The sequence below is a fragment of the Leucoraja erinacea genome, chromosome 28, assembly GCF_028641065.1.
Source record: "Leucoraja erinacea ecotype New England chromosome 28, Leri_hhj_1, whole genome shotgun sequence".
Lineage (NCBI taxonomy): Eukaryota > Metazoa > Chordata > Chondrichthyes > Rajiformes > Rajidae > Leucoraja > Leucoraja erinaceus.
In genome coordinates this window covers 14,248,572-14,274,659 of record NC_073404.1, presented here as the reverse complement: position 1 = coordinate 14,274,659, position 26,088 = coordinate 14,248,572, and the positions used below count along the sequence as shown (strand labels likewise).

General features: G+C 39.6%; 1 protein-coding gene across 3 annotated transcripts in view; it reads right to left on the bottom strand.

The window, feature by feature from the left end:
• Window positions 1-26,088, bottom strand: part of rabep1 (rabaptin, RAB GTPase binding effector protein 1) — a 68,837-nt gene that overhangs the window by 40,753 nt on the left and 1,996 nt on the right. For all 3 annotated transcript variants that reach the window (XM_055657817.1, XM_055657815.1, XM_055657816.1), the window contains exons 2-5: window positions 8,170-8,301; window positions 3,202-3,405; window positions 1,409-1,569; window positions 1,045-1,164 (exon numbers count right to left, since the gene is read on the bottom strand). In XM_055657817.1, coding sequence (XP_055513792.1) covers window positions 1,045-1,164; window positions 1,409-1,569; window positions 3,202-3,405; window positions 8,170-8,301 — 617 coding nt within the window. The remainder of the gene's footprint in view (window positions 1-1,044; window positions 1,165-1,408; window positions 1,570-3,201; window positions 3,406-8,169; window positions 8,302-26,088) is intronic.

Here is a 26,088-nt window from a genome sequence, read left to right as displayed (position 1 = left end):
CCAGCTGCATAACAAATATTCTCATCTTTCACCCCGATTGCCTGTCAGTTATCTTGTATCTCCTTTGGTTAATAACCCAATTATAATTGAAGTTTGCCCTACCAAAACAGTTCAGTTTTCCTCAAAAGGAAAACACAACAGGGGCTAAAAATTCAAAGCTAAACATACAGTGCTAGAAATAGTGAGCAGTTCTCCCAACATCTGTGGAAAGAATAAATAAATACATTTTCAGGCCAATATCCCGACAAGGTCATGAATTCAAAAAGTGCTGGAAAAACTCAGTGGGTTAGGCAGCATCTATGGAGGGAATGGGCAGATGTTTTATATTGGGACTTTTCATCAGACTGATGGAGCAGGCGAGGATGGGGGGTGAGAAAGAGCTGGACAAGAGGGTGTCAGCAAAGGAAAGTAGAGGAGATGTGAAATGCAAAGCCGAGGGGGGATATGGATGGACTGGGATATAGAGAGGAAAGAGAGGATAAAAGAGGAAACATGGTACTCAAGGATGGGAGACGAGTATATAGATTGGGGCGGGGAAGGAGCAGGGTGACTAGGGTGGTGGGAAAAATGTGTGGCAACTAGGGTGGGTGCGTGGCTAGAAGAAAGAGATAGGGGAGGTGTCCCACCCTAGTCAACCTGCTGCCTTTTACTCCGTATTTATCCTTCCCGCCTTTCACACCACCTTTTCTTTCCTTATCGCATTTGTCTCATTTTTTTAAATCTCTTTTTCGCCTTTTCCACTTATATCATCCATCTACAATCAACCACACCCCTCTCACCTGCATCTAACTATCATGCAAAAAAAGGTTGTGCCATTCCTAGCTCTCTTTTCACTGCGAACATGATATCCCAACTTTTAAACTTAGTACTTCGGTGTATGAAGGCAAGCATATCAAATGCCTTTATCACCACTCTATCCACCTGTGTCGTCATTTCCGAGGAGTTATGGATATGCATCTCTAGGTCCTCTCTAATCATCAACACTCTTAAGGTATAACATAATTTATACAAATAATATTTGCATGATCTATTTTTAGGGCTCACCTTTGAGGCTTCTAGTTCTTCAACCTTTTCTTCAGTTGTTGACAGCTTTTCTTTGAGAGCTACTATTTCTTTTTCCATGGGCATCACCACTGATCGTAGCTTCTCAGCATCTTCCTGAGCCTATTCATTAAAATGAAAGAAAGCAGAAATGACTGCCTCTTCTCTGATACCTAATAAAACATACAAATAATTTGGAAGATATTTTACTGAAATAGTGTTTCTCGTACCTTATTTACTGACTGTATAATACAAGAGCAAACTCCAGTAATAATTACCCACTGAAGTGGATGTTCAGTGTCACTGACCACAATAAAATCTTTCGGAAAGTTTGTAAATTTGATTGAATACAGATCAGCATACTCACTTTCTTCATTTCATTTTCTAAGGTGTTCTCTCCTTGTCCTTCAGATACACGTCTCCTCAGATCTGCCACCTCGCGTTCCATTGCTTCCTTGTACTGTCCCCACTGTGTGCGCTCCTGCTCCAAACGGTGATGAAACTGAATCTCATACTCTCTCAATGTCTCTGCAGCAGAAGTTCAGACATATCACAAAGTTCCAATTAGAATATTTTACAATATAAATAGAAATTGAAAGTGTTTTCAGTGAAAGGCTCTAAATTTTTATTGTCTGTATACTTTAATGGCCAAAATGAATAAATATTCACAACAATGAGCAATACTCCTAAACACATACCCAGTTACAGATTAGAGTAAAAGCCCTTGAGAGGAAGGACCGAATGAATAGCCCATGTGAAGGCAAGGAAGAGAAGAGACATCCTTTATTAGCCCTTGCTTTTTCAAATGCCAACTTTATGTTAAAGTTTTCAAAGAATTGTAGAAATGTACTGGACAGAAACAGCTCCTTTCAGTCCACCTCGTCCACTGATTTTCAAGAGTAAGAATATAACTCGTGACCCAATTTTAGTTAATAATTTATCGAATGGCACCGTATCATCCATTCTGAAAGCCAATCACATCTACTGATTCTTCCTCGTAAACTGATATATTGATCCACATGATTTCTCTTTTAGAAATCCATGAAGACTTATCCTAATAGTGTTATTTTCTCATGCTTCATATTTCCTCATGACCGGGGGGGGGGGGGACATTCAGCACATTGAATTTGAATCAGCTCTTAGAGCATTCCTCTTCCTCCACTTATTTTCCCCAAATGGATTTTCTCATATATGTCCATTAACTAGTCAATTACCGGCAGCAAAGTGGCGCAGCGGTAGAGTTGCTGCCTTACAGCGCCAGAGATCCGGATTTGATCCTGACCACGGGTGCTGTCTGTACGGAGTTTGGACGATCTCCCCTGTGACCACATGGGTTTTCCCCAGGTGCTCCGTATTCTTCCCCCCCCACTCCAAAGATGTACAGGTAGGTTAATTGACTTTGGTAAAGATTGTAAATTGTCCCCAGAGTGTAGGATAACGTAGTGTATAGTGTTCGGTGGTTGGTGCCGCCTTAGTGGGCTGATGAGTTTATTTCTGCCTATCTCTCTAAACTAAATTTCCCCCTAGTCGCCAGCCATCTACACCTGGATTAATTTAAAGTAATTAAGTAATGTACCACCACCTCATTTAGTATTTTCCAAATGTTATGTCATCACTTCGTTGATAATAAACTTACATTTTTTTCAACTATTGATGTTTTATCGAATCAGTCTGTGGTGACTAATTTTGACTTCATCCTTATTTAAGAAGTGTGGCTGCACTATGGAACCTTGGAAGATGACAACCAGTGCATCCATTATGTCATAGCTACCTCTTAAATTGTTGGGATGTATGTCAAGAATCAGAATAGGGGGCTTCATCCCTTTTAATTTCTCCATTACTTTTCTTTCATAACGTGATTCTAATTACCTTCCTCGCATTGTCTTTCAACTGTTTCTGGGAGGATTTGTGTCTCTTTTTCTATGTAGACAGACAAAATATAGTTTCTCCTAAGTCTACGGGGAAAAGCCCAACTTTTTCATTTTAGATGCCTACAGAAGCTTCAATGTGATCCAAAGGAACAAATAAATACAAGCAATATTCATATTCAAGGCCCTTGTGAATAAATGCTCAGAATGAGGGAGGTGATCTCAATATATGACTTCAGGAACAAAATATTTAAAACTTCAAGAATAAGCAGGATCACAACTTTGCTCATACCTTTCATTATAGCATGCATTGAAGCAACTTCGTCCTGCCATTGCTGCTTCACATCATCAATTCCCTCCTGTTTGGTCGTCTCAGAAACTGCAGCTACCGCTTTTATATTCTCCATGTCAGCGTTTGCCTCTATGAGCTGCACCTGCAGCCGAGTTACATCATTTTCTGCCGACAGTAGTGCAACATTCTGTCGCTTCAACTCCTCTGGGGAAAAAAAACAACTTGATTTTAAAATATGAAAACACACAACTTCACGGTGCTTGACAATTCTGCAAGACATCCTTGAGACAACGCGAGCCAAATTAATTCTGTCAGTTGGCAGAATGCAACAGGTTTCTTGCAAAACATAGCAATTTAATTACCGAGAGGCAATACGAAATTGGAATTATCCGGATACCAGAGCATGCTGATATAGATAAGAGATCAAAGTTCGCAATTCCAATATGGCTAGCCATTTAATTTTGCTCAAAGTTTAACATTCTGTTGAGTTTGCGGAAAATCAGTGCCTGCAAAATAAAACATAAATTGTGGGGATAGCAGAATGTTACAATTTTCACAGTACCATGCCTCAGAAAAGCAAAATACAGAATCTCAATGTTCTAGATAGTTTAATATCATCTTCACGTTGTGCCTCTGTAATAGTACTGTTACTTCCAAGGCAGAAAATTGAATAGAAGATCCAGTCATAAGACTCACACATAATGTAATCTGCCACTTCATTGTGGTGGAACAGGCAAGGGGGCTCAACCTTTAGAATACCATGTTACAGAGGCCTTTTCTGCTCTCTCATGCTGCTCATTCTACGATCAACACACTAATGTAGATCACATTACAACAGTTTGGATGCATCTAGCTTCTACAATCAACAATGTTGTCAATGTCGCAATAGTGGCTGTAAACAACTTGGGATATTCTTTGGTCACAAATAGCCTGGTATAAATGAACCTTTTACTCTTGAGGATCCAAACCCAAGTTACTCAGCTGTATAACTGCTATGGTGTGAAATGGCTCACCTACATCATTACAAGAACAAATAAGGATAGAGAATAAATAAATACTGACCTTGTTTTATCTTGTAAAAATCTTGTAAAAAGTTTTAAATTAAATAAAATAAATATTTTGAAAAAGAAGTGTTCACTGTGAAATTGTTACTTTTTACAAACAGGGGTTAATGTTTATTTATTATTTTATTTATTATTTATTTATGTTTTTTGGTTACTTCATACACATTACTTGTAATGGTATATCAGTTGTATGTATATATATGTCTGTATGCATCTCTAAACATTGTCTGGGGTATTATTATTATTAATAATTAATTAATTAATAAACATGGAAGAAAGGTTTAGGGAGAAGGGGCGAGATTAAATAAGTTATTCTTCTTCTCACTCCTTTTCGAGCTTGTAAAGAAAAAGTGTTGGACATTTAAATTTTGCTTTATGCTTTTCATTGCTTTGCAATTATTGCCTGGAATGTCCAATTGTTTGACTATTTCGATTTTGTTGTTGTTATTTATTCCTATTTATGTCTTTACTTGTTCGGAACAAATAAATAAACTAACTAAATAAATAAACTAACTACTTTTATGTAATGTTGTACCGTGTCTGGACCTTGGGTCCGAAATAAAGTTTATTATTATTACTTATATAGTACATTACTTATAATCGGCAGTCGGCAGTGCAATATGCTATGGATGCCGATAACAATTGTCCTTTTAAATAAAGGACCTTTCATGCACAACAGGATTTAGCAAGCTTTCATGTCAAACTATGCGGAGATACAGTGCCCTCCATAATGTTTGGGACAAAGGCCCATCATTTATTTCTTTGCCTTTGTACTCCACAATTTGAGATTTGTAATAGAAAAAAAGATCACATGTTCTTAAAGTGCATATTGTCAGATTTTATTAAAGGGCATTCAAATGGGGGGGGGGGGGGGGGGGGACTATGTATAAACACTGCTGTAATTTCTACATGATGAAACCAAAATGTATAAAAATGGCCTTCATTGAAATCTGACAAAGTGCACTTTAACCACATATGATTGTTCTATTACAAATCTCAAATTGTGGAGTACAGAGGCAAAAAAAAAAAAATCATGGGCCTGTCCCAAACATTATGGAGGGCACTGTATTTGCAGAAATATTGGTATCATCTTTAACCACTGGCGTAGTTCCAGAAGACTAGTGGGTGGCTAATGTACTATTATTTAAGAAAGACAGCAAGGATGAGCTAGGGAATTACTGGCTGATGGATAAGTTGTTAGAGGGGATTCTTAGCGACAGGATCTACCAGCATTTGGATTAGCACGGGCTGATTAAGGGTGGTCAGCATGGCTTTGTGAGTGGGAGATTGTGTCTCGCAAATCAGAATTTTTCTGAAGAGGCAGGGCAGTGGATGTTGTCTATATATTCACTTCAGCAAGGCCTTTTAGAAGGTCCCACAAGGTATGCTTGTTTAGAAGGTTAGCTTGCTGGAATCCAAAATGAGTTAGCCTTTGAATTTAAAAATGGAAGGAGTCACAGCGCCAAGAGAGAGTCAAGAGTGTTTTATTGCCATATGTCCCAGATAGAACTATGAAATTCTTACTTGCAGCAGCACAACAGAATATGTAAACATAGTACATTGTAAACAATATAATAAACAAAAAAAACAATTAATAATAGTGCAATAATAGTTATTATTGGGACTTAATGGAGGTTGTACCACAAAGAGTAGTGGAAGGTTGTTTTGCTGGAGGCCTATGACCAGCGTTGTGCGAGAGGTTGGTGCTTAGTCCACTACTGCTGTTTGTTATAAACATTAATGATTTGGATAACAATGCAGTTAACATTGTTAGTGCATTTGCAGACAACATCAAAATTAGTGATAAAGCGAGAAAGGATATCCAAGTTTGCAACAAGGTCCAAATCCATTAGGAAGGTGCGCCAAAGAAGGGCAAATAGAATTTAACTCTGACAAGCGTGAGGTATTACACTTTGATATGTCAACCTAGGGCAGGACATACACAGTAAATAGCAGAGTCCTGGAGAGTGTTGTGCAACAGAGAGATCTGGGAGTTCATAAGTTCAAAAGTGATAGCAGATTTAGGCCATTTGCCCCTTCAAGTCCACTCCACCATTCAATAATGGCTGATCTAACTTTCCCTCTTAACCCTATCCTCCTGACTTCTCCCCATAACCCTTGACACCCGTATTAATCCAGAATCTATCTATCTCTGCCGTAAAAATATCAATTGACGACCACAGCCTTCTGTGGCAATGAATTCCATAGATTCACCACCCTTTAACTAAAGAAATTCCTCCTCAGAACCTACTTAAAGGAGAGCCCTTTCATTCTGAGGCTATGACCTCTGGCCCTAGACTCTCGCACTACTGAAACTTCCTCTCAATCACTCTATCCAGGCTTTTCACTATTTGATAAGTTTCAATAAGATATCCCCCTCATCCTTCTAAACTCCAGCAAATAGAGGCCCAGTGCCATCAGACACTAATATGTTAACCCACTCCTTCCTGGGATCATTCTCATAAACCTCCTTTGGACCCTCTCCAATGCCAGCATATCCTTCTTCAGAAATGGGGCCCAAAAGTAATTGACGAGTCCATATATGTACAGTTCTAGTTACCCATGAAGAGGAACTATGTCATTCAGTCGTAAAAGGTGCAAAAGAAATTCACCAGAATGTTACCTCGGTTTGTGGGCTTGAGTCATAGGGAGAAATTGCATAGGCTGCGACTGTTTTCTTTGAAGTGTAGGCTGAGAGGTGGCCTGGTTGAGATGTAAAAGATCATGAAAGGCACTGATGAAGTGCAAGCTTACAATCTGTATCCTGGGATAGAAGATTCTAAATCTCGAGGGTATAGGCTTAAAGTGAAAGAGAAGATATTCAAGAGGGACCTCAGAGATATTTTTTCAGAGGGTAGTCCAAATTTTACATGAGCTGCCAGGTGAAGTTATAGGTAGATACAATTATGACCTTTAAAAGACATTTGGACAGATATGAATAGGAAGCGTTTAGTGGGCTATGCAACAAATGCAGGCAAATAGAACAACCACAATATACCAACTTGGGCAGCATGGACAAGGTTGGCCAAAAGCCCGGTTTCCATACTGTAAGCTCTGTGACGCAAAGCAAACAAGGAAATCAATCAGCAGACCATTCCCTGCTAAAACTATCCTATTGACAAAAATGAACTACAAACAATAGCGTGAATACTTAGTTTTCGCCTGCTAAATTCACATCAGCTAAATTTAATTTAGATACAGCACAGGTTAACTGAGTCCGCACTGACCAGCGACCCCCACACACTAACACTAGTCCTACACACACCAGGGATAATTTTCAATTTTACCAAGCCAATTAACCTACAAACCTGCACAGCTTTGGAGTATAGGAGAAAACCGGAGATCCCGGAGAAAACCCACACAGGTCACGGAGAGAATGTACAAACTCCGTACAGACAGCACCCATACGCAGGATCAAACCCGGGTGGCTGGCACTGCAAGGCGGCAACTCTACCTCTGTGTCACCGTGCCTTCCGGTTTCTGATATTTTTCAAACCACTTTTAAAACGTTTTATTCAAATAGGTTTAACCCTGTTGAACATCTATGCACGACCGATCTCATCACTCATAGGAGCTGGCTTGCAGTGAAGCTAATTGTATTGCAGATAAATTAAACAAATTAGGAGCCAAAGTAGTTGAAATAAGTGGTACAACTCTGAAAGCCACCTTATCAAAAATAATTCAGGTATTGATATGCAAATCTGAGCAGTAAACATAACCAGGAAACAATGTGGAAAATATTTGTTATTGACCAGTTAGTCAGCTGTATATTTACCTGCAATACACAACCATCAATTGCATTGACTTAAATGTTTCAAACAGTATCAGTTCAACTTCATCATCATCCAAATTTCCTACTTGGCAGATTCTCAAACCTTCTAATTTACGAGTCAAATAAAATTACCTTCTTTTGCGAGGTACAACTCCTTGAATTTGGCTCTCTTCTGATTGAATTCAAATTCCAGCTGTTCTTTTCTGCGCAAGAAATCAGCCTTTGCCTGCTCCAACTCATTCAGTCGCTCTTGTAGCATGGCTCCTGGAAGGTAAACACAAAAACCTGGATTAATGGGACAATATGAACTGTAGTAAGATCACATCGGAATCCAATGTTATACCATTCCTCCACTTTCAAAAGCTGCTCTGCTGAAAAACTTAAGTTTTGGTAAACTAGGAGTTTTTGGTCCCAAAAACAGGGGAAACTTTTAGTGCAACTTCACTTCAGTTGAAGACATACAGCAGGGTACAGTCTGCAGATCATTCTATTCCAAATTAAAACAAATGTTATAAAACTATTTGGTAGGGGTTCCCCACTTTGGAAAAAATAATTAAAGTAATCTGTAATCTTTCTTTATACAACTTAAAATATGAAAGCAAACTATATCTAACCCAGCAAAATACACAAAATAAAAACAACCTTATAAAAAGAGGAAGCACTGCAAACACTTTGTGTTCAATCTTAGGCTACAAAGGAGTAGCACACATTTTCATGTATTTTGCATAAAAGTACAGTAACAAAATATAATGGTTAACAGGTGGACAGAAGAACAAGATGAAAAGAAGCATCTAAAACCTTAAACATTGTCAAAGACTTCACATGCCATCAAAGAATAGAATGCTGTTAGCAGGGATAATTTGGTATGTAATGACATAACCCTGGCAGATGGCATGGAAACTGGTCAGATCAATGGAGCAGTGGGATTTTGAGGAACAGAGCTGAAGGAGATCACCAACATCAGTGAGATATGGACAGGAATGGTTGGGAGGATAGGAAGGGGCAGGGTGGCCTTCTGTGGATCCCAAATTGTGTGCCTCAGCTTTAATTAGTCATATGCCAAGGATTCCTTAGTGTCATATGCCTGGGATTCCTCAGTATGGCAACTGCTCTGTCTCCGACCGGAAGGCATTGCAGAGGGTGGTGAAAATTGCCCAACGCATCACCGGTTCCACGCTCCCCTCCATTGAGTCTGTCCAAAGCAAGCGCTGTCTGCGGAGGGGCGCTCAGCATCGCCAAGGACTGCTCTCACCCCAACCATGGACTGTTTACCCTCCTACCATCCAGGAGGCGCTACAGGTCTCTCCGTTGCCGAGGAACAGCTTCTTCCCGGCGGCTGTCACTCTACTCAACAACGTACCTCGGTGACTGCCAATCACCACCCCCTCCCCCCGGACACTTATTATTTTTTTATTCAAATCGTTTGCTATGTCGCTCTTCAAGGGAGATGCTAAATGCATTTCGTTGTCTCTGTACTGTACACTGACAATGACAATTAAAATTGAATCTGAATCTGAATCTGAATCTGAGAACTTGCAGTTGCCCAGATGTGCTTTGAGAACACCATTCAATTTATGTCTGCATGATATTCTCTTCTCAATTCAGAACATATTGCCTATGCTGGGTGTCTGGTGTCTGTCTTTTACCTTAGATTGGTGCTGGTTCCTTTGCTATTTGTCATTATATATTAAAGACTCGGAGGTGAGTGTGGGAGGATGATTAGTACGTTTACCAATGACACAAAAATGATGGTGTATTGGATAGCAAGGAAAGATGCCCAAGGCTGCAGCAAGATAGGGATCAATTAGAAAATTCAACAGAGCATTGGCATATGGAATTTAATCCTGTCAAGTGTGAGCTGGTACATTTTGAGAAGTCAAATAGGGTTAGATTGTATGAAGTGATTGGGCACCAAGGAATATTGATGAACAGAAAACCCTATGGATCCATGTACATAGTGCCCCATAAATTGGCAGTTAGGTAGATATGATGGGTGGTGGCAGCCTTCGTAGGTCAGGGTTTAGGCAAAAGTTGGGACTTTACATTGAAACTTTACAAAACACTGGTTGGAATGTAGCGTGCAGATCAGCTTGGTACACTATAGAAAATGATTATACTGAAAAGAATGCAAAGGGGATTCACCAGGACGTTGTCTAGATTGGAGGATTTTAATTATGGGGAGAGATTGGACAAATTAAGCTTGTTTTCCCTCGAGCAAAGATGGCTGTGGTGGTTTTTTTTACCCGATCGAAATACATAAGATCATGACAGGTAGAAGAATCTTTGTTCCCATGAAAGGAATATCAAAAATAAGAGGACAATATTTTAGGGTGATAAGAGGGTTTTAAAGGGGATTCAATGGGTAATCTTTTTATTTCACAAACATGCACAAGGACAAAGTGATCGATAAAGATGCTGCCACAATCCTAGAGAGTTCAATCCCGATCTAGGTGGTCTGTTGCATGGATCTAACCATGCTCTTCCTGTGAATGCATTGGTTTCCTTCCACATCCCAAGGAAATGATAGTTGGTAGATTATGTGACTATTACATATTATATATGGTGGGCGAGTGGTTGAATCTAAAGGGTAAGGGTTGATGAGGACATGGGGAGAATTAAAAAGAGTATAAAGAAGAATTAGTGTAAATAGGTAGTTAATGATCATCCAATCATCAACCTTTCTGCGCTGTACCTCTGTACGACATTATATTCAGAACATGCTGACAGAAGTGGTATTGGAATTTCGTACAATTAATATGTTTAAGAAATATTTAAACTTACAGGCAAGTAAGCAAAGTATAGTTTACAGTCCTAATGGATTAGTGGAGATGAGCAAAAGATCAGCCTGGATATTGTGGTCTGAATTGCTTGTTGATGTGCTATACAAATCTATGACTCTAAATAAATGACATGGCCTACCTACAGGGACAACAGAGTGTAATTAGGGCCTCTATGCTGGGTACACTGGTCTGAGCGAGCACACTGGTTCATTTTTTTGCAGACACCACTGGTGGTATCTTTTTTGTACCTTGAGCCAGTTTTGTTGAAGGGAACCCAAATCTCAGAAGCATGTAAGAATATGGGCAGGAATGTACTTGTATCTAGATTTTGTAAAGCAAAAGACATAACAAAACCAAACAAAACACAATACTAAACTAAGAAACTGCTAGAGAGGCAGTTCAGATGACAGCACCTGTGTAAAAAAAAAAAAAAAGCAGATGGTGACATTTCAGCCGTATATTCTTCAGCAGACTGAAACGAGAAGGGTTATGCTATACCTTGATAAAATATTGATTAGCCAACAGAACAAATGTGGCAACCAGTTCTGCACACCTTAATGGCATGTCAAGGATGTGTAGAGGACACAGCAGGGATTCCTTAATGGTAGCATTCAGAATCAGAATTTTAGATTATAAACGATAGATTGCTAAAACTGGAATTAAATCAATAATCACTGTTACCATAAGAATTTCTAATGTTCATTAATAATGTATTAAAATATGAGAAGCTAATAATCATTGCTGGACATACTTTAGCTTTAAGTATCGGTTTATTATTGTCATGTGTATCCAAGATACAATGAAACATTTTTGTTTGCGTGTTATTGAGTAGTACAATCAGGCCTTACACAAGTATCACAAACAGGTAGTGCAAAGATAAACATGCCAGAGTACAGAACATAGTGTTAGAGCATTGTAGCGTTACAGTCACAGAGACAAAGTCTAAATCCACAATAAGGTAGGTTGGAAGATCAGGAGTACACTTTAGCTTATTGGAGAAGTCAAATAGCTTGAGAACATCAGAGTATCTGGTAGTACATGCTTTCAAGTTTTTGTAGCTTCTACCCGATGGGAGATTAGGGAATGACCAGGGTGAAAATTATCCTAGATTATACTTTTGGTACCCTGAGGCAGCGTGAAGTACAGATGGAGACGATGGGTTGGGGAGGGGAGAAGAGGGTGGCTGGTTTACGTGATGATGCAATTTCATGCAGAATGGACAGAGCCGTTACCAAGCCAAGTTGTGATGCAACCTGATCCTTTCTACGCTGCATCTAAGGAGTTGGTAGATATCTTAAGGGGCATGCCAAACTTCCCTTAATCTCCTGAGGACGTTGAGGTGTTGGAATGCTGTAGTATTAGAACTAAATTTTATGCAACATAGGAAAAAAACCCTGAACCATGGTTTATTTTTAATTTCATGAAGTTCTTCATATCAATTTAAACCTTATTTCAATAGACCCACTGGTATACAGAGAATTATAACAATTACTCCCATCTGATATTGCTCTTGAATGTTAGATAGCCACAGCAAGTAAGTGAAATTCTTTTTTTGGTATATGTTCATAAACACTAAATCTAATTAACATATTAAAGAGCCTGTCCACTTAGTTAGTAGCACATGTCCTCGAGTCAGAAGGTTACAGTCAAGTCTCAATTCCAGGAACTGAGTGCACAGCATGAAAATTCGGGCGATTACTTCAAATCTTTGTCTCAGGTCGTCATAGGTAAATAGGGTGGTCGAGAAAGTCAAGAGTGTTTTCTTGTTCTAGGTCTCAAATGGAAGCTAGGAACAAACTAGGAACAATGAAATTCTTACTTGCAGCAGCACAACAGGTATATATACACAAAGTACTCAGTAAATCACATAATAAACAAGAGATTTACTAGGATGTTGCCAGGACTCAAAGGCCTGAGCTTTAGGGAAAGGTTGGGCAGGCTAGGATGATAATTCTTGGAACGCAGGAGGCTGATGGGTAATCTTATCATGAGGAGTTAGATAGGGTGAATTCACAGTCTTTTACCGTGGGTAGGGGAATCAAGAGCCAGAGCATAACAGTTTAAGGGGAGGAGAAAGATTTAATAGGAACCTGAGAAGCAAGCATGCAGGTACAGCAGGCAGTGAAGAAAGTGAATGGCACGTTGGCCTTCATAACAAGAGGAGTTGAGTATAGGAGCAAAGAGGTCCTTCTGCAGTTGTACAGGGCCCTAGTGAGACCATACCTGGAGTACTGTGTGCAGTTTTGGTCCCCTAATTTGAGGAAGGACATTCTTGCTATTGAGGGAGTGCAGTGTAGGTTCACAAGGTTAATTTGCAGGATGGTGTGACTGTCATATGCTGAGAGAAGGGAGCAGCTGGGCTTTTATACTTTGGAATTTAGAAGGATGAGAGGGCATCTTATTGAAAAATATAAGATTATTCAGGGTTTGGTCACGCTAGAGGCAGGAAACATGTTCCCGATGTTGGGGGAGTCCAGAACCAGGAGCCACTGTTTAAGAATAAGTGGTAAGGCATTTAGAAAGGAGATGAGGAAACACTTTTATACACAGAGAGTTGTGAGTCTATGGAATTCTCTGCCTCGGAGGGCAGTGGAAGCCGGTTCTCTGGATACTTTCAAGAGAGCTTGAAAGGGCTCTTAAAGATAGCAAAGTCAGGGGATATAGGGAGAAGGCAGGAACGGGGTACTGATTGAGGATGATCAGCCATGATCACATTGAATGGCAGTGCTGGCTCAAAGGGCCAAATGGCCTACTCCTGCACCTATTGTCTATTGCAACCTTTTCACTCAGAGGGTGGCGGGTATACAGATCGAGCTGCCGGGAGATAGTTGACGTAGGCACAACAGTATTTATAGGACATTTGGATAGATAGATGGATATGAAAGGTTTAGAGGGTTATTGGTCCAAATTAGACAAATTGGATTCGCTTAGATGGGGTGTCTCTCTTGGCATGGTTGGGCTCCAAAAATGACACCACTAACCAATTTTGGAAAACTGTTTATCAATATTTATGCAAGATATAGATAATAGTACCATTTTTTTGTGGAAAGGGATGGACATGTCAAATACTAGAAGGCATAGCTTTAAGGCAAGAAGTAAAAGTTTAAAGATGTGCATGGCAAATCTATTTAAAATCTACTTAACGCCACTATCTACCTAAAATCTACTTAACACCACTTAAAATCTACTTAACGCCACTATCATAACACTATCATCAGGGGAGGCAGGTTTTGATAGTGGCGTTAAGTAGATTTTAGATAGGCATATGCAGAGAATGGAGGAATATGAAACCTGTGCAGCCAGATGAGATTAGTTTATCTTGGCAACATGGTTGGTACACACATTGTGGGTGAAAAAGCCTGTTCTAAAGATCTCAAAATGATTGAGTGTTGTGATTTACAATTTTATGTTTAATGGCACTTATAGTCAGAGCTTGGTTCCTTTAACAGAATAGCTTTAGTGTGACTGCTTTGTACCAATGATTGATGGAAAAAAATGGATTAGACTACAGAAAGTTAACATCTTTCTAAATTGAAGTGTTGTTCTAGTAGCAGGAATCAAATGTTTGACTTGAGAAAATGAAACTTAATGGAGTACTGCATTTCGATATATTTTTTTAACATTTCTTTAGAGACACTAGGTAACTACTTCTGTTGAAACGAGGAACTGCAAACGCTGGTTAATAGACAAAAGGATAAAAAGTGCTGGAGTAACTCAGTAGGTTAGGAAACATCTCAGAGAATATGGATAAGCAATATCTTTGAAGAGCATAATAATTCTGTAAAATGCAAATACTAATGTACCCTTTTCACCAAGTCTTTCAAAAGCAACAACACCTTACTTGATATACAATGTAGCCAAATATAATGAATAACCATGGTTGTTGTTGAAGATTAACACAAAATGCTGGAGTAACTTAAGCAGCATCTCTGGAGAGGAATGAGCGAGGTTTCAGATTGAGACCCTTCATCACCATCTAGACTCAAAACGTCATCCATTCCTTCTCTCCAGCAATGCTGCCTGGCCTGCTGAGTTATTCCAGCATTTTGTGTCTATCTTCGACTTAAACCAGCATCTGCAGTTCTTTCCTACATTGTGTTGGTTGAAATATATAAAAAGACAATGCAATTTAGAATACAACTTACTCCTGCAATACTATGACATGTATAACGAACAATTCCAATAACGTGTGCAGCACAAGGAATCCAAGGCAAGTTGACCAAATGGATTCAAAATTGGCTGAGAGTCATACAGTGTGAAAACAGGCCCTTCGGCCCAACTCACCCACACCGGCCAACAATGTCCCAGCTACATTAGTCCCACTTGCCTGTGCTTGGTCCATATCCCTCCAAACCTGTCCTATCCATGTACCTGTCTAACTGTTTCTTAAACGATGGGATAGTCCCAGCCTCAACTACCTCATCTGGCAGCTCGTTCCATACCTTACCTTACATATCCTTTGTGTAAAAAAGTTACCCCTTGGATTCCTATCATATATTTTCCCCTTCACCTTGAACCCATGTCCTCTGGTCCTCAATTCCCCAACTCTAGGCAAAGGGCTCTGTGCATCTACCCCATCTATTCCTCTCATGATTTTGTATAGCTCTGTAAGATCTCCCCTCATCCTCCTGCGCTCCATGGAATAGAGATCCAGCCTATTCAACTTCTCCCTTTAGCTCACACCCTCTATTCCTGGCAACATCCTCGTAAATCTTTTCTGAACCCTTTCAAGCTTGACAATCTTTCCTATAACATGGTCCCCAGAACTGAACACAATATTCTAATTGCAGTCTCACCAGCGTCTAATGCAGCAGCAACATGACCTCCCAACTTTTATACTCAAGACTCTGACTGATAAAGGCCAAAGTGCCAAAAGCCTTCTGCAACACGACCTTCAAGGAACCATGCACCTGTACTCCTAGATCCCTCTGCTCTACAACACTACCCAAAGGCCTACCATTTACTGAGAAGGTCCTGTCCTTGTGTTCGACGTCCCAAGATGCAATACCTCACACTTCTCTGTATTAAATTCCATCATTCGTTCTCAACCATCTTCACTATCTGCAAAACCACTAACTTTTGTATCATCAGCAAAGAAGTCATAGGCAGGTTGTTTTTCTAATTGAAGACCTGTGACCAGTAGAGTTCTACAGGTGTTGATGCTGGGTTCACTGTTGTTTATTATCTCCATTAACAATTTGGATGACAATGTTGTTAACATTGTTAAATTCGCAGATTACACCTAAATCTGTAGTATATGGAGCAGGGAGATAGACATCCAAGTTTACAATAGAATGTAGAACCGTTGGGAAGGTGAGCCAAGGAATGACAAATGGAATTTAATATTTACACCAGTGAGGTGTTGTACATTAAACATAGGAAGACTTTCACAGTAAATGGTTGAGCTCAGGAGAGTGCTGTGGAACATAGAGCATCCAAGTGCATGAATCCCTGAAAGTGGCAAGTCAGATGGACAATGTGGTGAAGGTGGTGTTTGACATGCTTGGAAGGATACAGTGTATAAAAGTTGGGACATCATGCAAAAGTTATTGGTGACACACACCACTCTTGGAGGACTGTGTGCAGTTTTGATCACCCAATCGAAACAATATCATTAAATTGAAAAGGGCCAAAATAAAATCCAAGATAGTACCTGGATTAAGGGGCTTGATTTAAAGGGAGACTAGATAGTCTAGGACTTTATTTTCCTTCGGAACATAGGAGGCTGAGGATGACTGTACTCAAATATACCAGATCATGAGGGAAATGGATAAAGTGAATGTTCACAATCTTTTGCCTGTTGATTCTAAAACTAGACGGCATAGGTTTAAGGTGTGAAATTTAAGAGGGACTTCAGAAACAACTTTTTCCACCGGAGGGTATTCCGTACCTGGAATGAGCTGCCAGTGAAAGCTATAGAAGTGGATATAATTATGACTTTTAGAGGACATTTGAACAGATATGGATAGGAAGGGCTTAGAGAAATGTGGGCCAAATGCAGACATTCTGAGCCGCTACCATTTGTCAACCTGGTTGGCATGGACAAGGTGGGCTGAAGTGCCTTTTTCCCCCCAACTGTACAGTTATGTAATTCCCTAATACAACACAGTGAACACGAGCACTGTAATTACAACCCAATAGCCAAACATTTGTAGTACAATGTAATAAAAACATTATGCTGCGAATATTCAGTATCCAATGATTATATCCACTTCCACAGATAGTGTTTGTGGAGAGAAAAAAAGAGTTAATGTCAAAAGTTCATAAGCCTTTATCAGTACTGCCCAGATCTCAAACAAACTGAAAAGGCCATCTAAGCCCAAATTCAATAATCTTTGCGAAGTCCTGAGGGTTGTAATGTTCTTAGTCAGAAGGTTTGTTGTTGTTCTTCAAGTTTACATTAGGTTTTATTGGAACAATACACAAAACTGTAGAGGGGTCAGAATGAGAGCAAGATACAGAATTAAAGTGATAAAAGCAATGAAAAATAAAGGTGTGGAGCACAATGGAAATCCCAACAACTGCTTTCACAGCAGCTGAAGCCCATTCTGGGTGACTATTCAAAAACGTTTAAGAAGGAACTGCAGATACTGGAAAATCGAAGGTAGACAAAATTGCTGGAGAAATTCAGCGGGTGAGGCAGCATCTATGGAGCGAAGGAAATAGGCAACGTTTCGGGTTGAGACCCTTCTTCAGACTCCTTCTTCAAAAATGTTTGGTGCCTTGGGGCAATTTTTGGCATTAAAAAAAATTAGAGAAGTAAGTAAATGTGTTGTAGAATATATCATATGCCTGCGATGAAGTAAGATTGCATTTGTCCAATCTCTAACAATACTCACTTTAACATAACCTCTGCTTGCAGAAAACATTGCCCACTAACAGTACAATCACAGGACTGTTATATAGGGTGATTTCACTAAAGGTCACTGGAGCGTGGATCCGCACCCACGTGACCAAAATTCTCAAGTGGAGGACACATCCGGGTCCCGGTACATGTTAGTGGATGGGAAAAATCGCATTTTCCCACCCGTTAAAAACATAGAAAACGGCGAGGTTGAGAGCTGCAATTTACTGTGCCAGTCGGGGTGACTGTGAGGCACAGCTACCTAGATTTACAGGAAGAAAAAAAAGATAGCAAGTAAGGTAAATTCAAGAGGGAACTGAAGGTGCCTATCCACCGGAAGTCAGGAGCCGACAATTTATTTAAAGGTCCAAAATATCGGGAAATATCGCGTTTTCCCGCTGAATTTCATCAAAAGTATGTGTTAGATGAGAATTCTTAAAAGCACTCAGTAAAAGTTCAAAATCGGCCATGGTTCTCATGGGTTTTAACATGCAAAATCAAAACGCCTCTGAGGAAGCATTTACATTTAAATAATGATAAAATCAATGCATTTTAAAATAAATTTCACTCAGATGCATGTTGTGATAATTATCAGCTGTCAGTTGGACAAAATTAGGAATTTTATTGCCAAAATATATTTCTCAATGTTTCTTGTTTAAAGCCTGCACATTCACCCAATTAATACATAAGTTAATGTGCAGAAAAAGAAACATTTGAAAAATAAAATGTCCTAATTTTGTCCAAGCATAATGTGACAGGCATCTGAGTGAAATTTATTTTAAAATGTCATTGATAGTTTATCATTATTTAAATGGTAAATGCAGCTTCAGAGGCGTTTTGATTTTGCATGTTAAAACTATTTTGAAACTGGGTTTTAAAAATTCTCATCTAACAAATGAATAAAGATAAAAAAGTATATAATGCCTTACTTTTGATGAGTGGATATAATAGGACCTTTTAAATAATTTCGGCTCCTGACTAGGCAATTTTTGTCCAACTGACATGCATGCACCGATGATTTTGGACATTGATAGTTTATCATCCTCGTACAATTGTCGGCTCCTTCAGTTAAAGGCACCTTGAGAACCATCTTGAATTTACCTTACTTGCTATAAAATCTAGATCCACTGGTGGACAGTAAATTCAGCTCTCTTGAACCTTTTTTTTTTTCTTCCTGTAAATCTAGGTAGCTGTAACAGCTGTATCAAATTGTGCACTAACAATGCGATTTTTCTAAACTGGACCCGGATTTGTCCTCCACTTGAGAATTTTGGTCACGTGGGTGCGGATCCACGCTCCAGTGACCTTTAGTGAAATCACCCTATAGGGAACACATATCGCAGCATTGCCATAGGAAATCTAATTTCAGGCATCTTTCCACACTTCAATAAAATTTCAACAATTCAGTGAAAGAGACAGACATCTGAGAATAAAGTGTGCCTAAACAATTGTAGCATTTAAAATAATGTATGTTGTTGCAGTTCAATGGTATGGTCTACAACAGGAAGACAACTTAAAAGCAAAAAGTCATGTTCAATTTGGGGGGAAATTGTAGATAAAGATCAAAGTTACAGAAAAAGACATTTGAAAAGTTATAAGCATAATGTGACAGGAAGATACAAATGTCAATACTATAAAGGGTTGGACAGTGGCATAACTAGTTATTAAACCGCTGCTTCATAGCTCCAGTAATCTAGATCCAATCCTGACCTTTGGTGCTGTATAAAATTTGTGCACTCTCTCTAGGTTTCCTTCAAGTGCTCTGGTTTCCTCCACATTGCAAAGACATGCAAGTTGGCAGGTTAATTGGGTGCTGACAATTGTCCCCAGCATGTGTTGGGGGGGGGGGGGGGGGGGTGTGTGTGTGTGGTGTGTGCGCGGATAAAAGCAGAATGTGTAAATGTGTGATTAATGCTCATGCACACTTAGGTTGAAAGGCCTGTTTTCATGCAGTATGATTCCATGAGTACAGAGGCATTGGTTATCAACACCTCAGCAAAATAGTGAATAATTAAATTTGAAGTTGCTGTATCTAAGCAGCTGAAGCATTGAGTATGCAAAGCGACTTGAGCAGGAGTAGATCAGAGGGCTGGAATTTCTAAGGAACCAGAAGCAAATTACTAAAAAGCTAATGGGCAAGATAAACGATGAGAGAAAACTGACAAGTGATATTGATATTCAATGGATATTGGATTCAACCTTGATTCAAAGTAATCAAGGTTAGTATGGGACCCACAGTGTCAGACTGGGGAATAGGAGGAAACAAATGATGAATGAGTGGGGAGCACTGCAAATATTCTAAAGACAACAGATAGCTACTTTCAAACAAAAAGGGGAAACCTGGCAACAATTCCCTCCTAAATGTGACCAGATACTGTAAAAAACTAACTTGACCTGCATTCGGATGTTCTTTTGAAAAGAGGTGCCTGCAGAGATAATGGATTCATCGGATTAAGTTTTACCAACGCTCACCAAGTTCCAGGAGGGTACCACCATATCAAAAACACAAATATTCAAGGTGGCACGGAAAAAAAAAGCAGGAAACGTATAGGCCAGATAACTCAATAGCTATTGTTGTGGAGTTGCCAGAATCCACAACCAACAAAGAAATTAAGCGAGTCACTTCAAAAAAAATGTAATGCAATCAAACCAAGTCAATGTGGTTTTGACAATTGAGTTCTTTGCGGAACTAACAGAGTTGATACCGACTTACCTGTAAGTGTTGTATATTTAGATTTCCAGAAAGCATTTGTCTAGGTGTCACATGATACATAAGACAAGAACTTACATTGCTAAGGGAAGTATACTAGTACACAGTGCTGAAATAACTCAGTAGGTTAGGCATCATCTCTGGAGAACACAAGATAGGTGACATTTCAGGTCGGGATCCTTCTTCAGACATGACCTAAAACGTCACCTCGCCATATTCTCCAGAGTTGCTGCCTGCACATTGTATACCCGCATTTTTGTAAACCCGCATCTGCAATTTGGTGCTTTTACAAGTATACTAGCATTGATTGAAAGTTAGTTATCAGACAGCAGACATTTCTAAAATATGCAGTTTGGTCACTGTAAATTGCCCCCAGTGCAGATACATGGTAGACTTGAATGGATGTAACTAGATGAGTGCCCCAATGATCAGCACATGGGCCTGAATTATTTACTATTTAGTTTAATTTCCCGGAGGAGGAGATGAGTGTAATTTGTCCAAATTTGCTGATAACACAAAAATACCCAGGAGGCCATGTTGCAGCAGGATATTGATAGGTTGACTGAATGGACAAAACTCGGTAAATTAAGTTCATGTGGAAAAGTGCGAGGTCATGCACTTCTGAAAGTGGTACCTATAGGCAGACTTACCAAAATGAACAGAGAGTACAAAAAGATCAAAGTGTTCTTGTGCATCAATTGCTTGTGTTCTTGTGCATCAATTGTCAAAAGCGAACAAGCAACTGCAATGAGTAAAGTCAAGTGACTCACTGGACTTTATTGTAAGGTGGTTGTGGTTTGGAAATTAGTATGTACTGTCATAATTGTACAGGTGTCAATGAGGCCACACCTAGAGAATTGTGGCCAGAAGTGGAGGGGAGTTGAAGCCTATGAAGCATAAGATAATGAGTCTTATCACAACATTTCAGCCTTATGAGTCCACGCCAATCAAAACATCCTTTTTACACTGATCCTACTCCGATCTATTTTATTTTCCCCACATTCTCAACTCCTTCCAGATGCTACCACTTGACTATACTAGAAGCAATTTACAGTGGTTAATTAGCCTACCAACCCACACATCTTTTGGACTTAGGAGGAAAATGGAGGAAGCCCATGTGGTCAGAGGGACAGAGTTTGATTTACACACAGACAGTGCCAAGGGTCAGGTCTGAACCCTGGTAATAAGGGCTGTGAAGCAGCTGTTCTACTGGCTGTACTGATGTGTTGCCCAAATGAATGACAGAGCAGGAGAGGGGCCAGGGGACATCTTTTTCCCCCCTTGTGTTCTTGTTTACTTACTGCTCATAACAGTATGGGCTTCAGCTGCTGAGCAGTACAAATTCGTTTTCTTGAGGTTTTCGACCAAAGACTTTGAACTTTATTGATTCTGATTTCATTAATGAAGCAGCAATACTTGAATATTATACAAATTAAATACTCCATTAAATACCTGCAATTTTGAAAAATAATGAAACAATAGACTAAATCTACTAAACAATGTACCGAATTATAATTTCAAAGTGAAAGCTCACTGAAGAAGGTTCCCAAACCAAAACAGCACCTATCTATGTTCTTCAGTGATGCTGTCTGACCCACTGACGTAGTCCAGCACACTTTGTAGCTGATTAAGTCTAACCAATTCTGATATTAATATGGTCCTGAAAGTCAGTATACTAGCTAAGTGCAATTAGACCACTGGGAGGATTTAGGAGATTATAAAATCCATATATTAGGATTATGAATGAAAACATTATCACGGATCGACTGAAACTGAGATCACCACTAAACCATTTGAAGCAGGCTTCGAAGTCTGCATGCTCTAGCTCTGTGGTAGGTATGCCATCAAGTAACTGAATCATCCTACCACAACCAGAGAGCAGTGCTGAACTACTATCTACCTCTGGTGACCTTCAGAATTTCCTTGATTGGACATTGCTGGCATTACTTTGCTGGCGTTACCTTGCACTAAACGTTATTCCCTGATCATATATCTATACACTGTAAATGGCTCGATAGTAATCTTGTATTGTCTTTCTGATGACTGAATTGCATGTAACAAAAGCTTTTCACTGTACTTCAGTGCACGTGACAATAAACTAAACTGAACCGAACTGTGGCACAGACAATAACAATCAAATAACCTTAAATTAACAAGACAGTCTAATTTATGGACACATTTGGTTTACTTGGATCAGAGCACACAGCAATGGACCACTTTGTAAAACATATCTATAATATGCAGTAAAATGAATTATTTGAACTGTTAATTATCACAAAATATGGAGTTTTTGTATTTCATTCCAGTATTCGGCTCAAGAATTTAAAATCTAGCAAAGCGTGTATAATCTCAAAGGTTAAATGCATTTATTATTAAACATTCCAGGTCATCTTAGCTTTATGGTTTACCTCCATTGTTTTAGGTCTAGGTGCAGGTACCCACCCTGTCTGCCAGAGTACAGCATGTAATCATGGGATGAAAGGGACATTTATTTTCAGCAACCGCTCTATGCATTGTCTTGTGACATTATTATATTACTCATCAATTAAACATTGAAAAAAATAGCTGCTTGAAACGTACTAACAGAGTATTCTCAATAAATAAAAACAGAAGAATGTAGCAATCTTACGCATAAATGTGTGACACATTAAAGGGCAAACTTGATATCTCTGCATGTCCTGTGGTGGCACGTTGCTGCGACCCGAATCCGGTGGATGGTGACACCGGGAGCTCACGGGTTCCCGGTGGGAGACCGCTTTGCAGAGCACCGGCAACGGCAACTTCTCCCGCCCGAATTGCGGGGTTGAAAGTGAGCTGGAGCGGGGCCTTACATCGCCCGACGTGGCTTAAACAGCCACGGGACTTGCTAGCGCCCGCCGGGGACTCCAACATCAAGACCCGGAGCAGGGCCTCACATCGCCCGGCGCGGCTTAGGATGGCTGCGGGACTTGCTAGCACCCGCCGGGGGCTTTGACTTTGACATCGGGAGAAGAATGGAGAGCAGGGGGGAGACAAGACTTTGCCTTCCATCACAGTGAGGAGGAGGTTCAATGTGATGGATGTTTGTGTGGATTGTGTTGGTGTGTGTCTTGGTTCTTTTCTTGTTGTATGACTGCAGAAACCAAATTTCGTTTGAACTTCATGTGAGGTTCGAATGACAAATAAACGGTATTGTATTGTATTGTTTTACTTCCTATCCTCAACTTTAGATACTAACACCAACAATTTTACTGAGAGCGTAAGAAAGGGCCATTAGCAGTGTGAAGAATGAGCTCTGCATAATTTTTAATTCAGCTTTGTCAACCAGCATAATCATCTGTATTAAATGCATCTCTACATTTATGATTTACAGACTCAAAAACAATTGAGAAAGCTTCAAATTTTACAATATATTATTGTAGGATACAGGATGAAACTTTCTAGTCTGGCAACTTTCAAACGTAACTACGATAACATCAGAATGACAGAAATTGCCTCCTGATCATTAATAGCTTCATGTTCCTGGGCGTGCATATCTTTGAAGATATGTCCTGTGCCCGATCACAAAATAAGCTCATCAATGCCTCTACTTCCAGAGACGATAGGGGAGATTTGGTGTGTCGACAAATGCTCCATTGAGCTGCTACAGGTGTATGGTGGAAAACATACTGACTGCTTGCATCATGGTCTAGTTAGGCAACTCAAATACCCATGAACAAAGATAACAGCGAGTGGCTGACACTGTCCAGTCCATCAAAGATACTGACCACCCCACCATAGAAGGGATTAAAAGGCGCAGCCTCAAAATGGCAGCCAATATCAAAGATCCATACCTGAAAACTGTGACCACCAGTTTAAAATACGTTTTTTTCCCCCCAACAACTTTCAGGCTCCTGAACACTACACAAAATTAACCTTAACAAGTATGAACTTCTAAAAACTTTCTTGGTTGCACCAAGGAATTTGTTTTTTTTCTTCCTCTAATATTATGGTTATGAATTTAATTAACCTTTCTAAAACATTACATTATCTGCTAGGCTGCTGCAAGTAAGAATTTAACTGTTCTGTTGGAAAAACTCAATGAAACACTCTTGACTGGGCAAGATAATTGCTCGGAGTATAGACATTCCCCAGGTTACAAAAGAGTTCCATGAACTGTCTGTAACCCAAAGTTTACACAAGTCAAAACTATCAGGCAAGATCAATGTTGGCTAAAATTTCATAGTTGCACTGGTAGGTTAATTAGCTGGAGATTAGCATAGATCTTAGTTCAATCTTACTTTAAATTAATTAATTAGTACAGATTTGCAAAACATGCCGGTCCTTTCTCACAGAAAGTGACAACACAAGTAGCCAGAATGTTAAAGATGACGAATGATATGCTTGCTTTTGACAAGTCACGGCATTGAGTATATGAGTCATGAAGTCATATCCCTCCCAACATCTCTTCTTTCCTTAGTTGAGCACTTTAACTGAATATTTGGCCATCTGTTCTATTATCTCCTCATGCAGTGCATTGCATTTTATGCATTTCTTTGGAACAGTATTCAAAAAGGTTTCTGTCTGAATACGGTCCGAAGATCGCTGCTTCAAAATCATTACTGTTGGTCATTATTGACATGCTGCAGTCATTTTCAAAGATAATGTGGAAAAGGTTATTTCTCCTGCTATTTCTCTAGCAGGTTTTTTTTTAATCATTTGCTATCATACCAACTACATTTTATACCATTTCCCTACTTCCCAATTTGTCCTCATCCACCCACATTGAAGCTGCAGACAAGTAAACTCCACATCTCCTCTACTTTCTCGCAAGGCTAAGGAAATTCAGTATGTATCTAATGACTCTTACCAATTTTGGCAGATGGACCAAACAAAACATCCTATAGGAATGCATTACAGGTTGGCAATTGCAACTGCTCTGCCCAAGACTGCAAGAAATTGCAGAGTTGTGAATGCAGCCAGTCCATCATATAAACTAGCCTCTCCCCGATCGACTCCACCTACATTTCACACTGCCTTGGGAAATCAGCCAACACAATCAAGCACTTGTCACTCTCCAATCATTATCTCTCTCCCACTTGTCAGAAGATACAAGAGCTTGAAAGCACATGCCATCAGATTCAATAACATCTTATTCCACACTGTTATCACACTCTTGAACAGACCGCTCATATGCCAAGGATGAATTCCTGATGTTCCAATTTACCTAATTGCAGCCCTTGCATTTTTTTAAATCTACGCTTTCTCCGAGCTGCAATATTACATTCTGCACTCTGTTTATTTCCTCCTTTGCAATACCTCATGCACTCATGCATGATATGAATTGCCTTGATAATACATTATCGGTGAACATGACGATTAAAGAAAAACTGTCATGATTTACCAAATCCAAGAGACCCTCGTTTATAAATATTTTAAAGAGTTATGATGCAAAAGAGAAGGTAAAAATGTTTTAAAAATTTAGGAATGTAATTACAATTGACATTTGTGGACCCTTAACAGTAAAACATCCTCAAGCAGACAAGTGAAAACCCAAGCACAAAGTTACATTAATTCTTGATTACATACTGGAGACTGCAGGAGAGGACTCTCTCTAACTTCTACAGGTGCACAGTAGAGAGCATGCTGACTGGATGCATTGTGGCTTGGTTCGGAAACTTGAACGCCCTGGAGCAGAAAAGACTACAAAAAGTAGTAAACACTGCCCAGTCCATCATCGGTTCCATCGAGGGGATCTA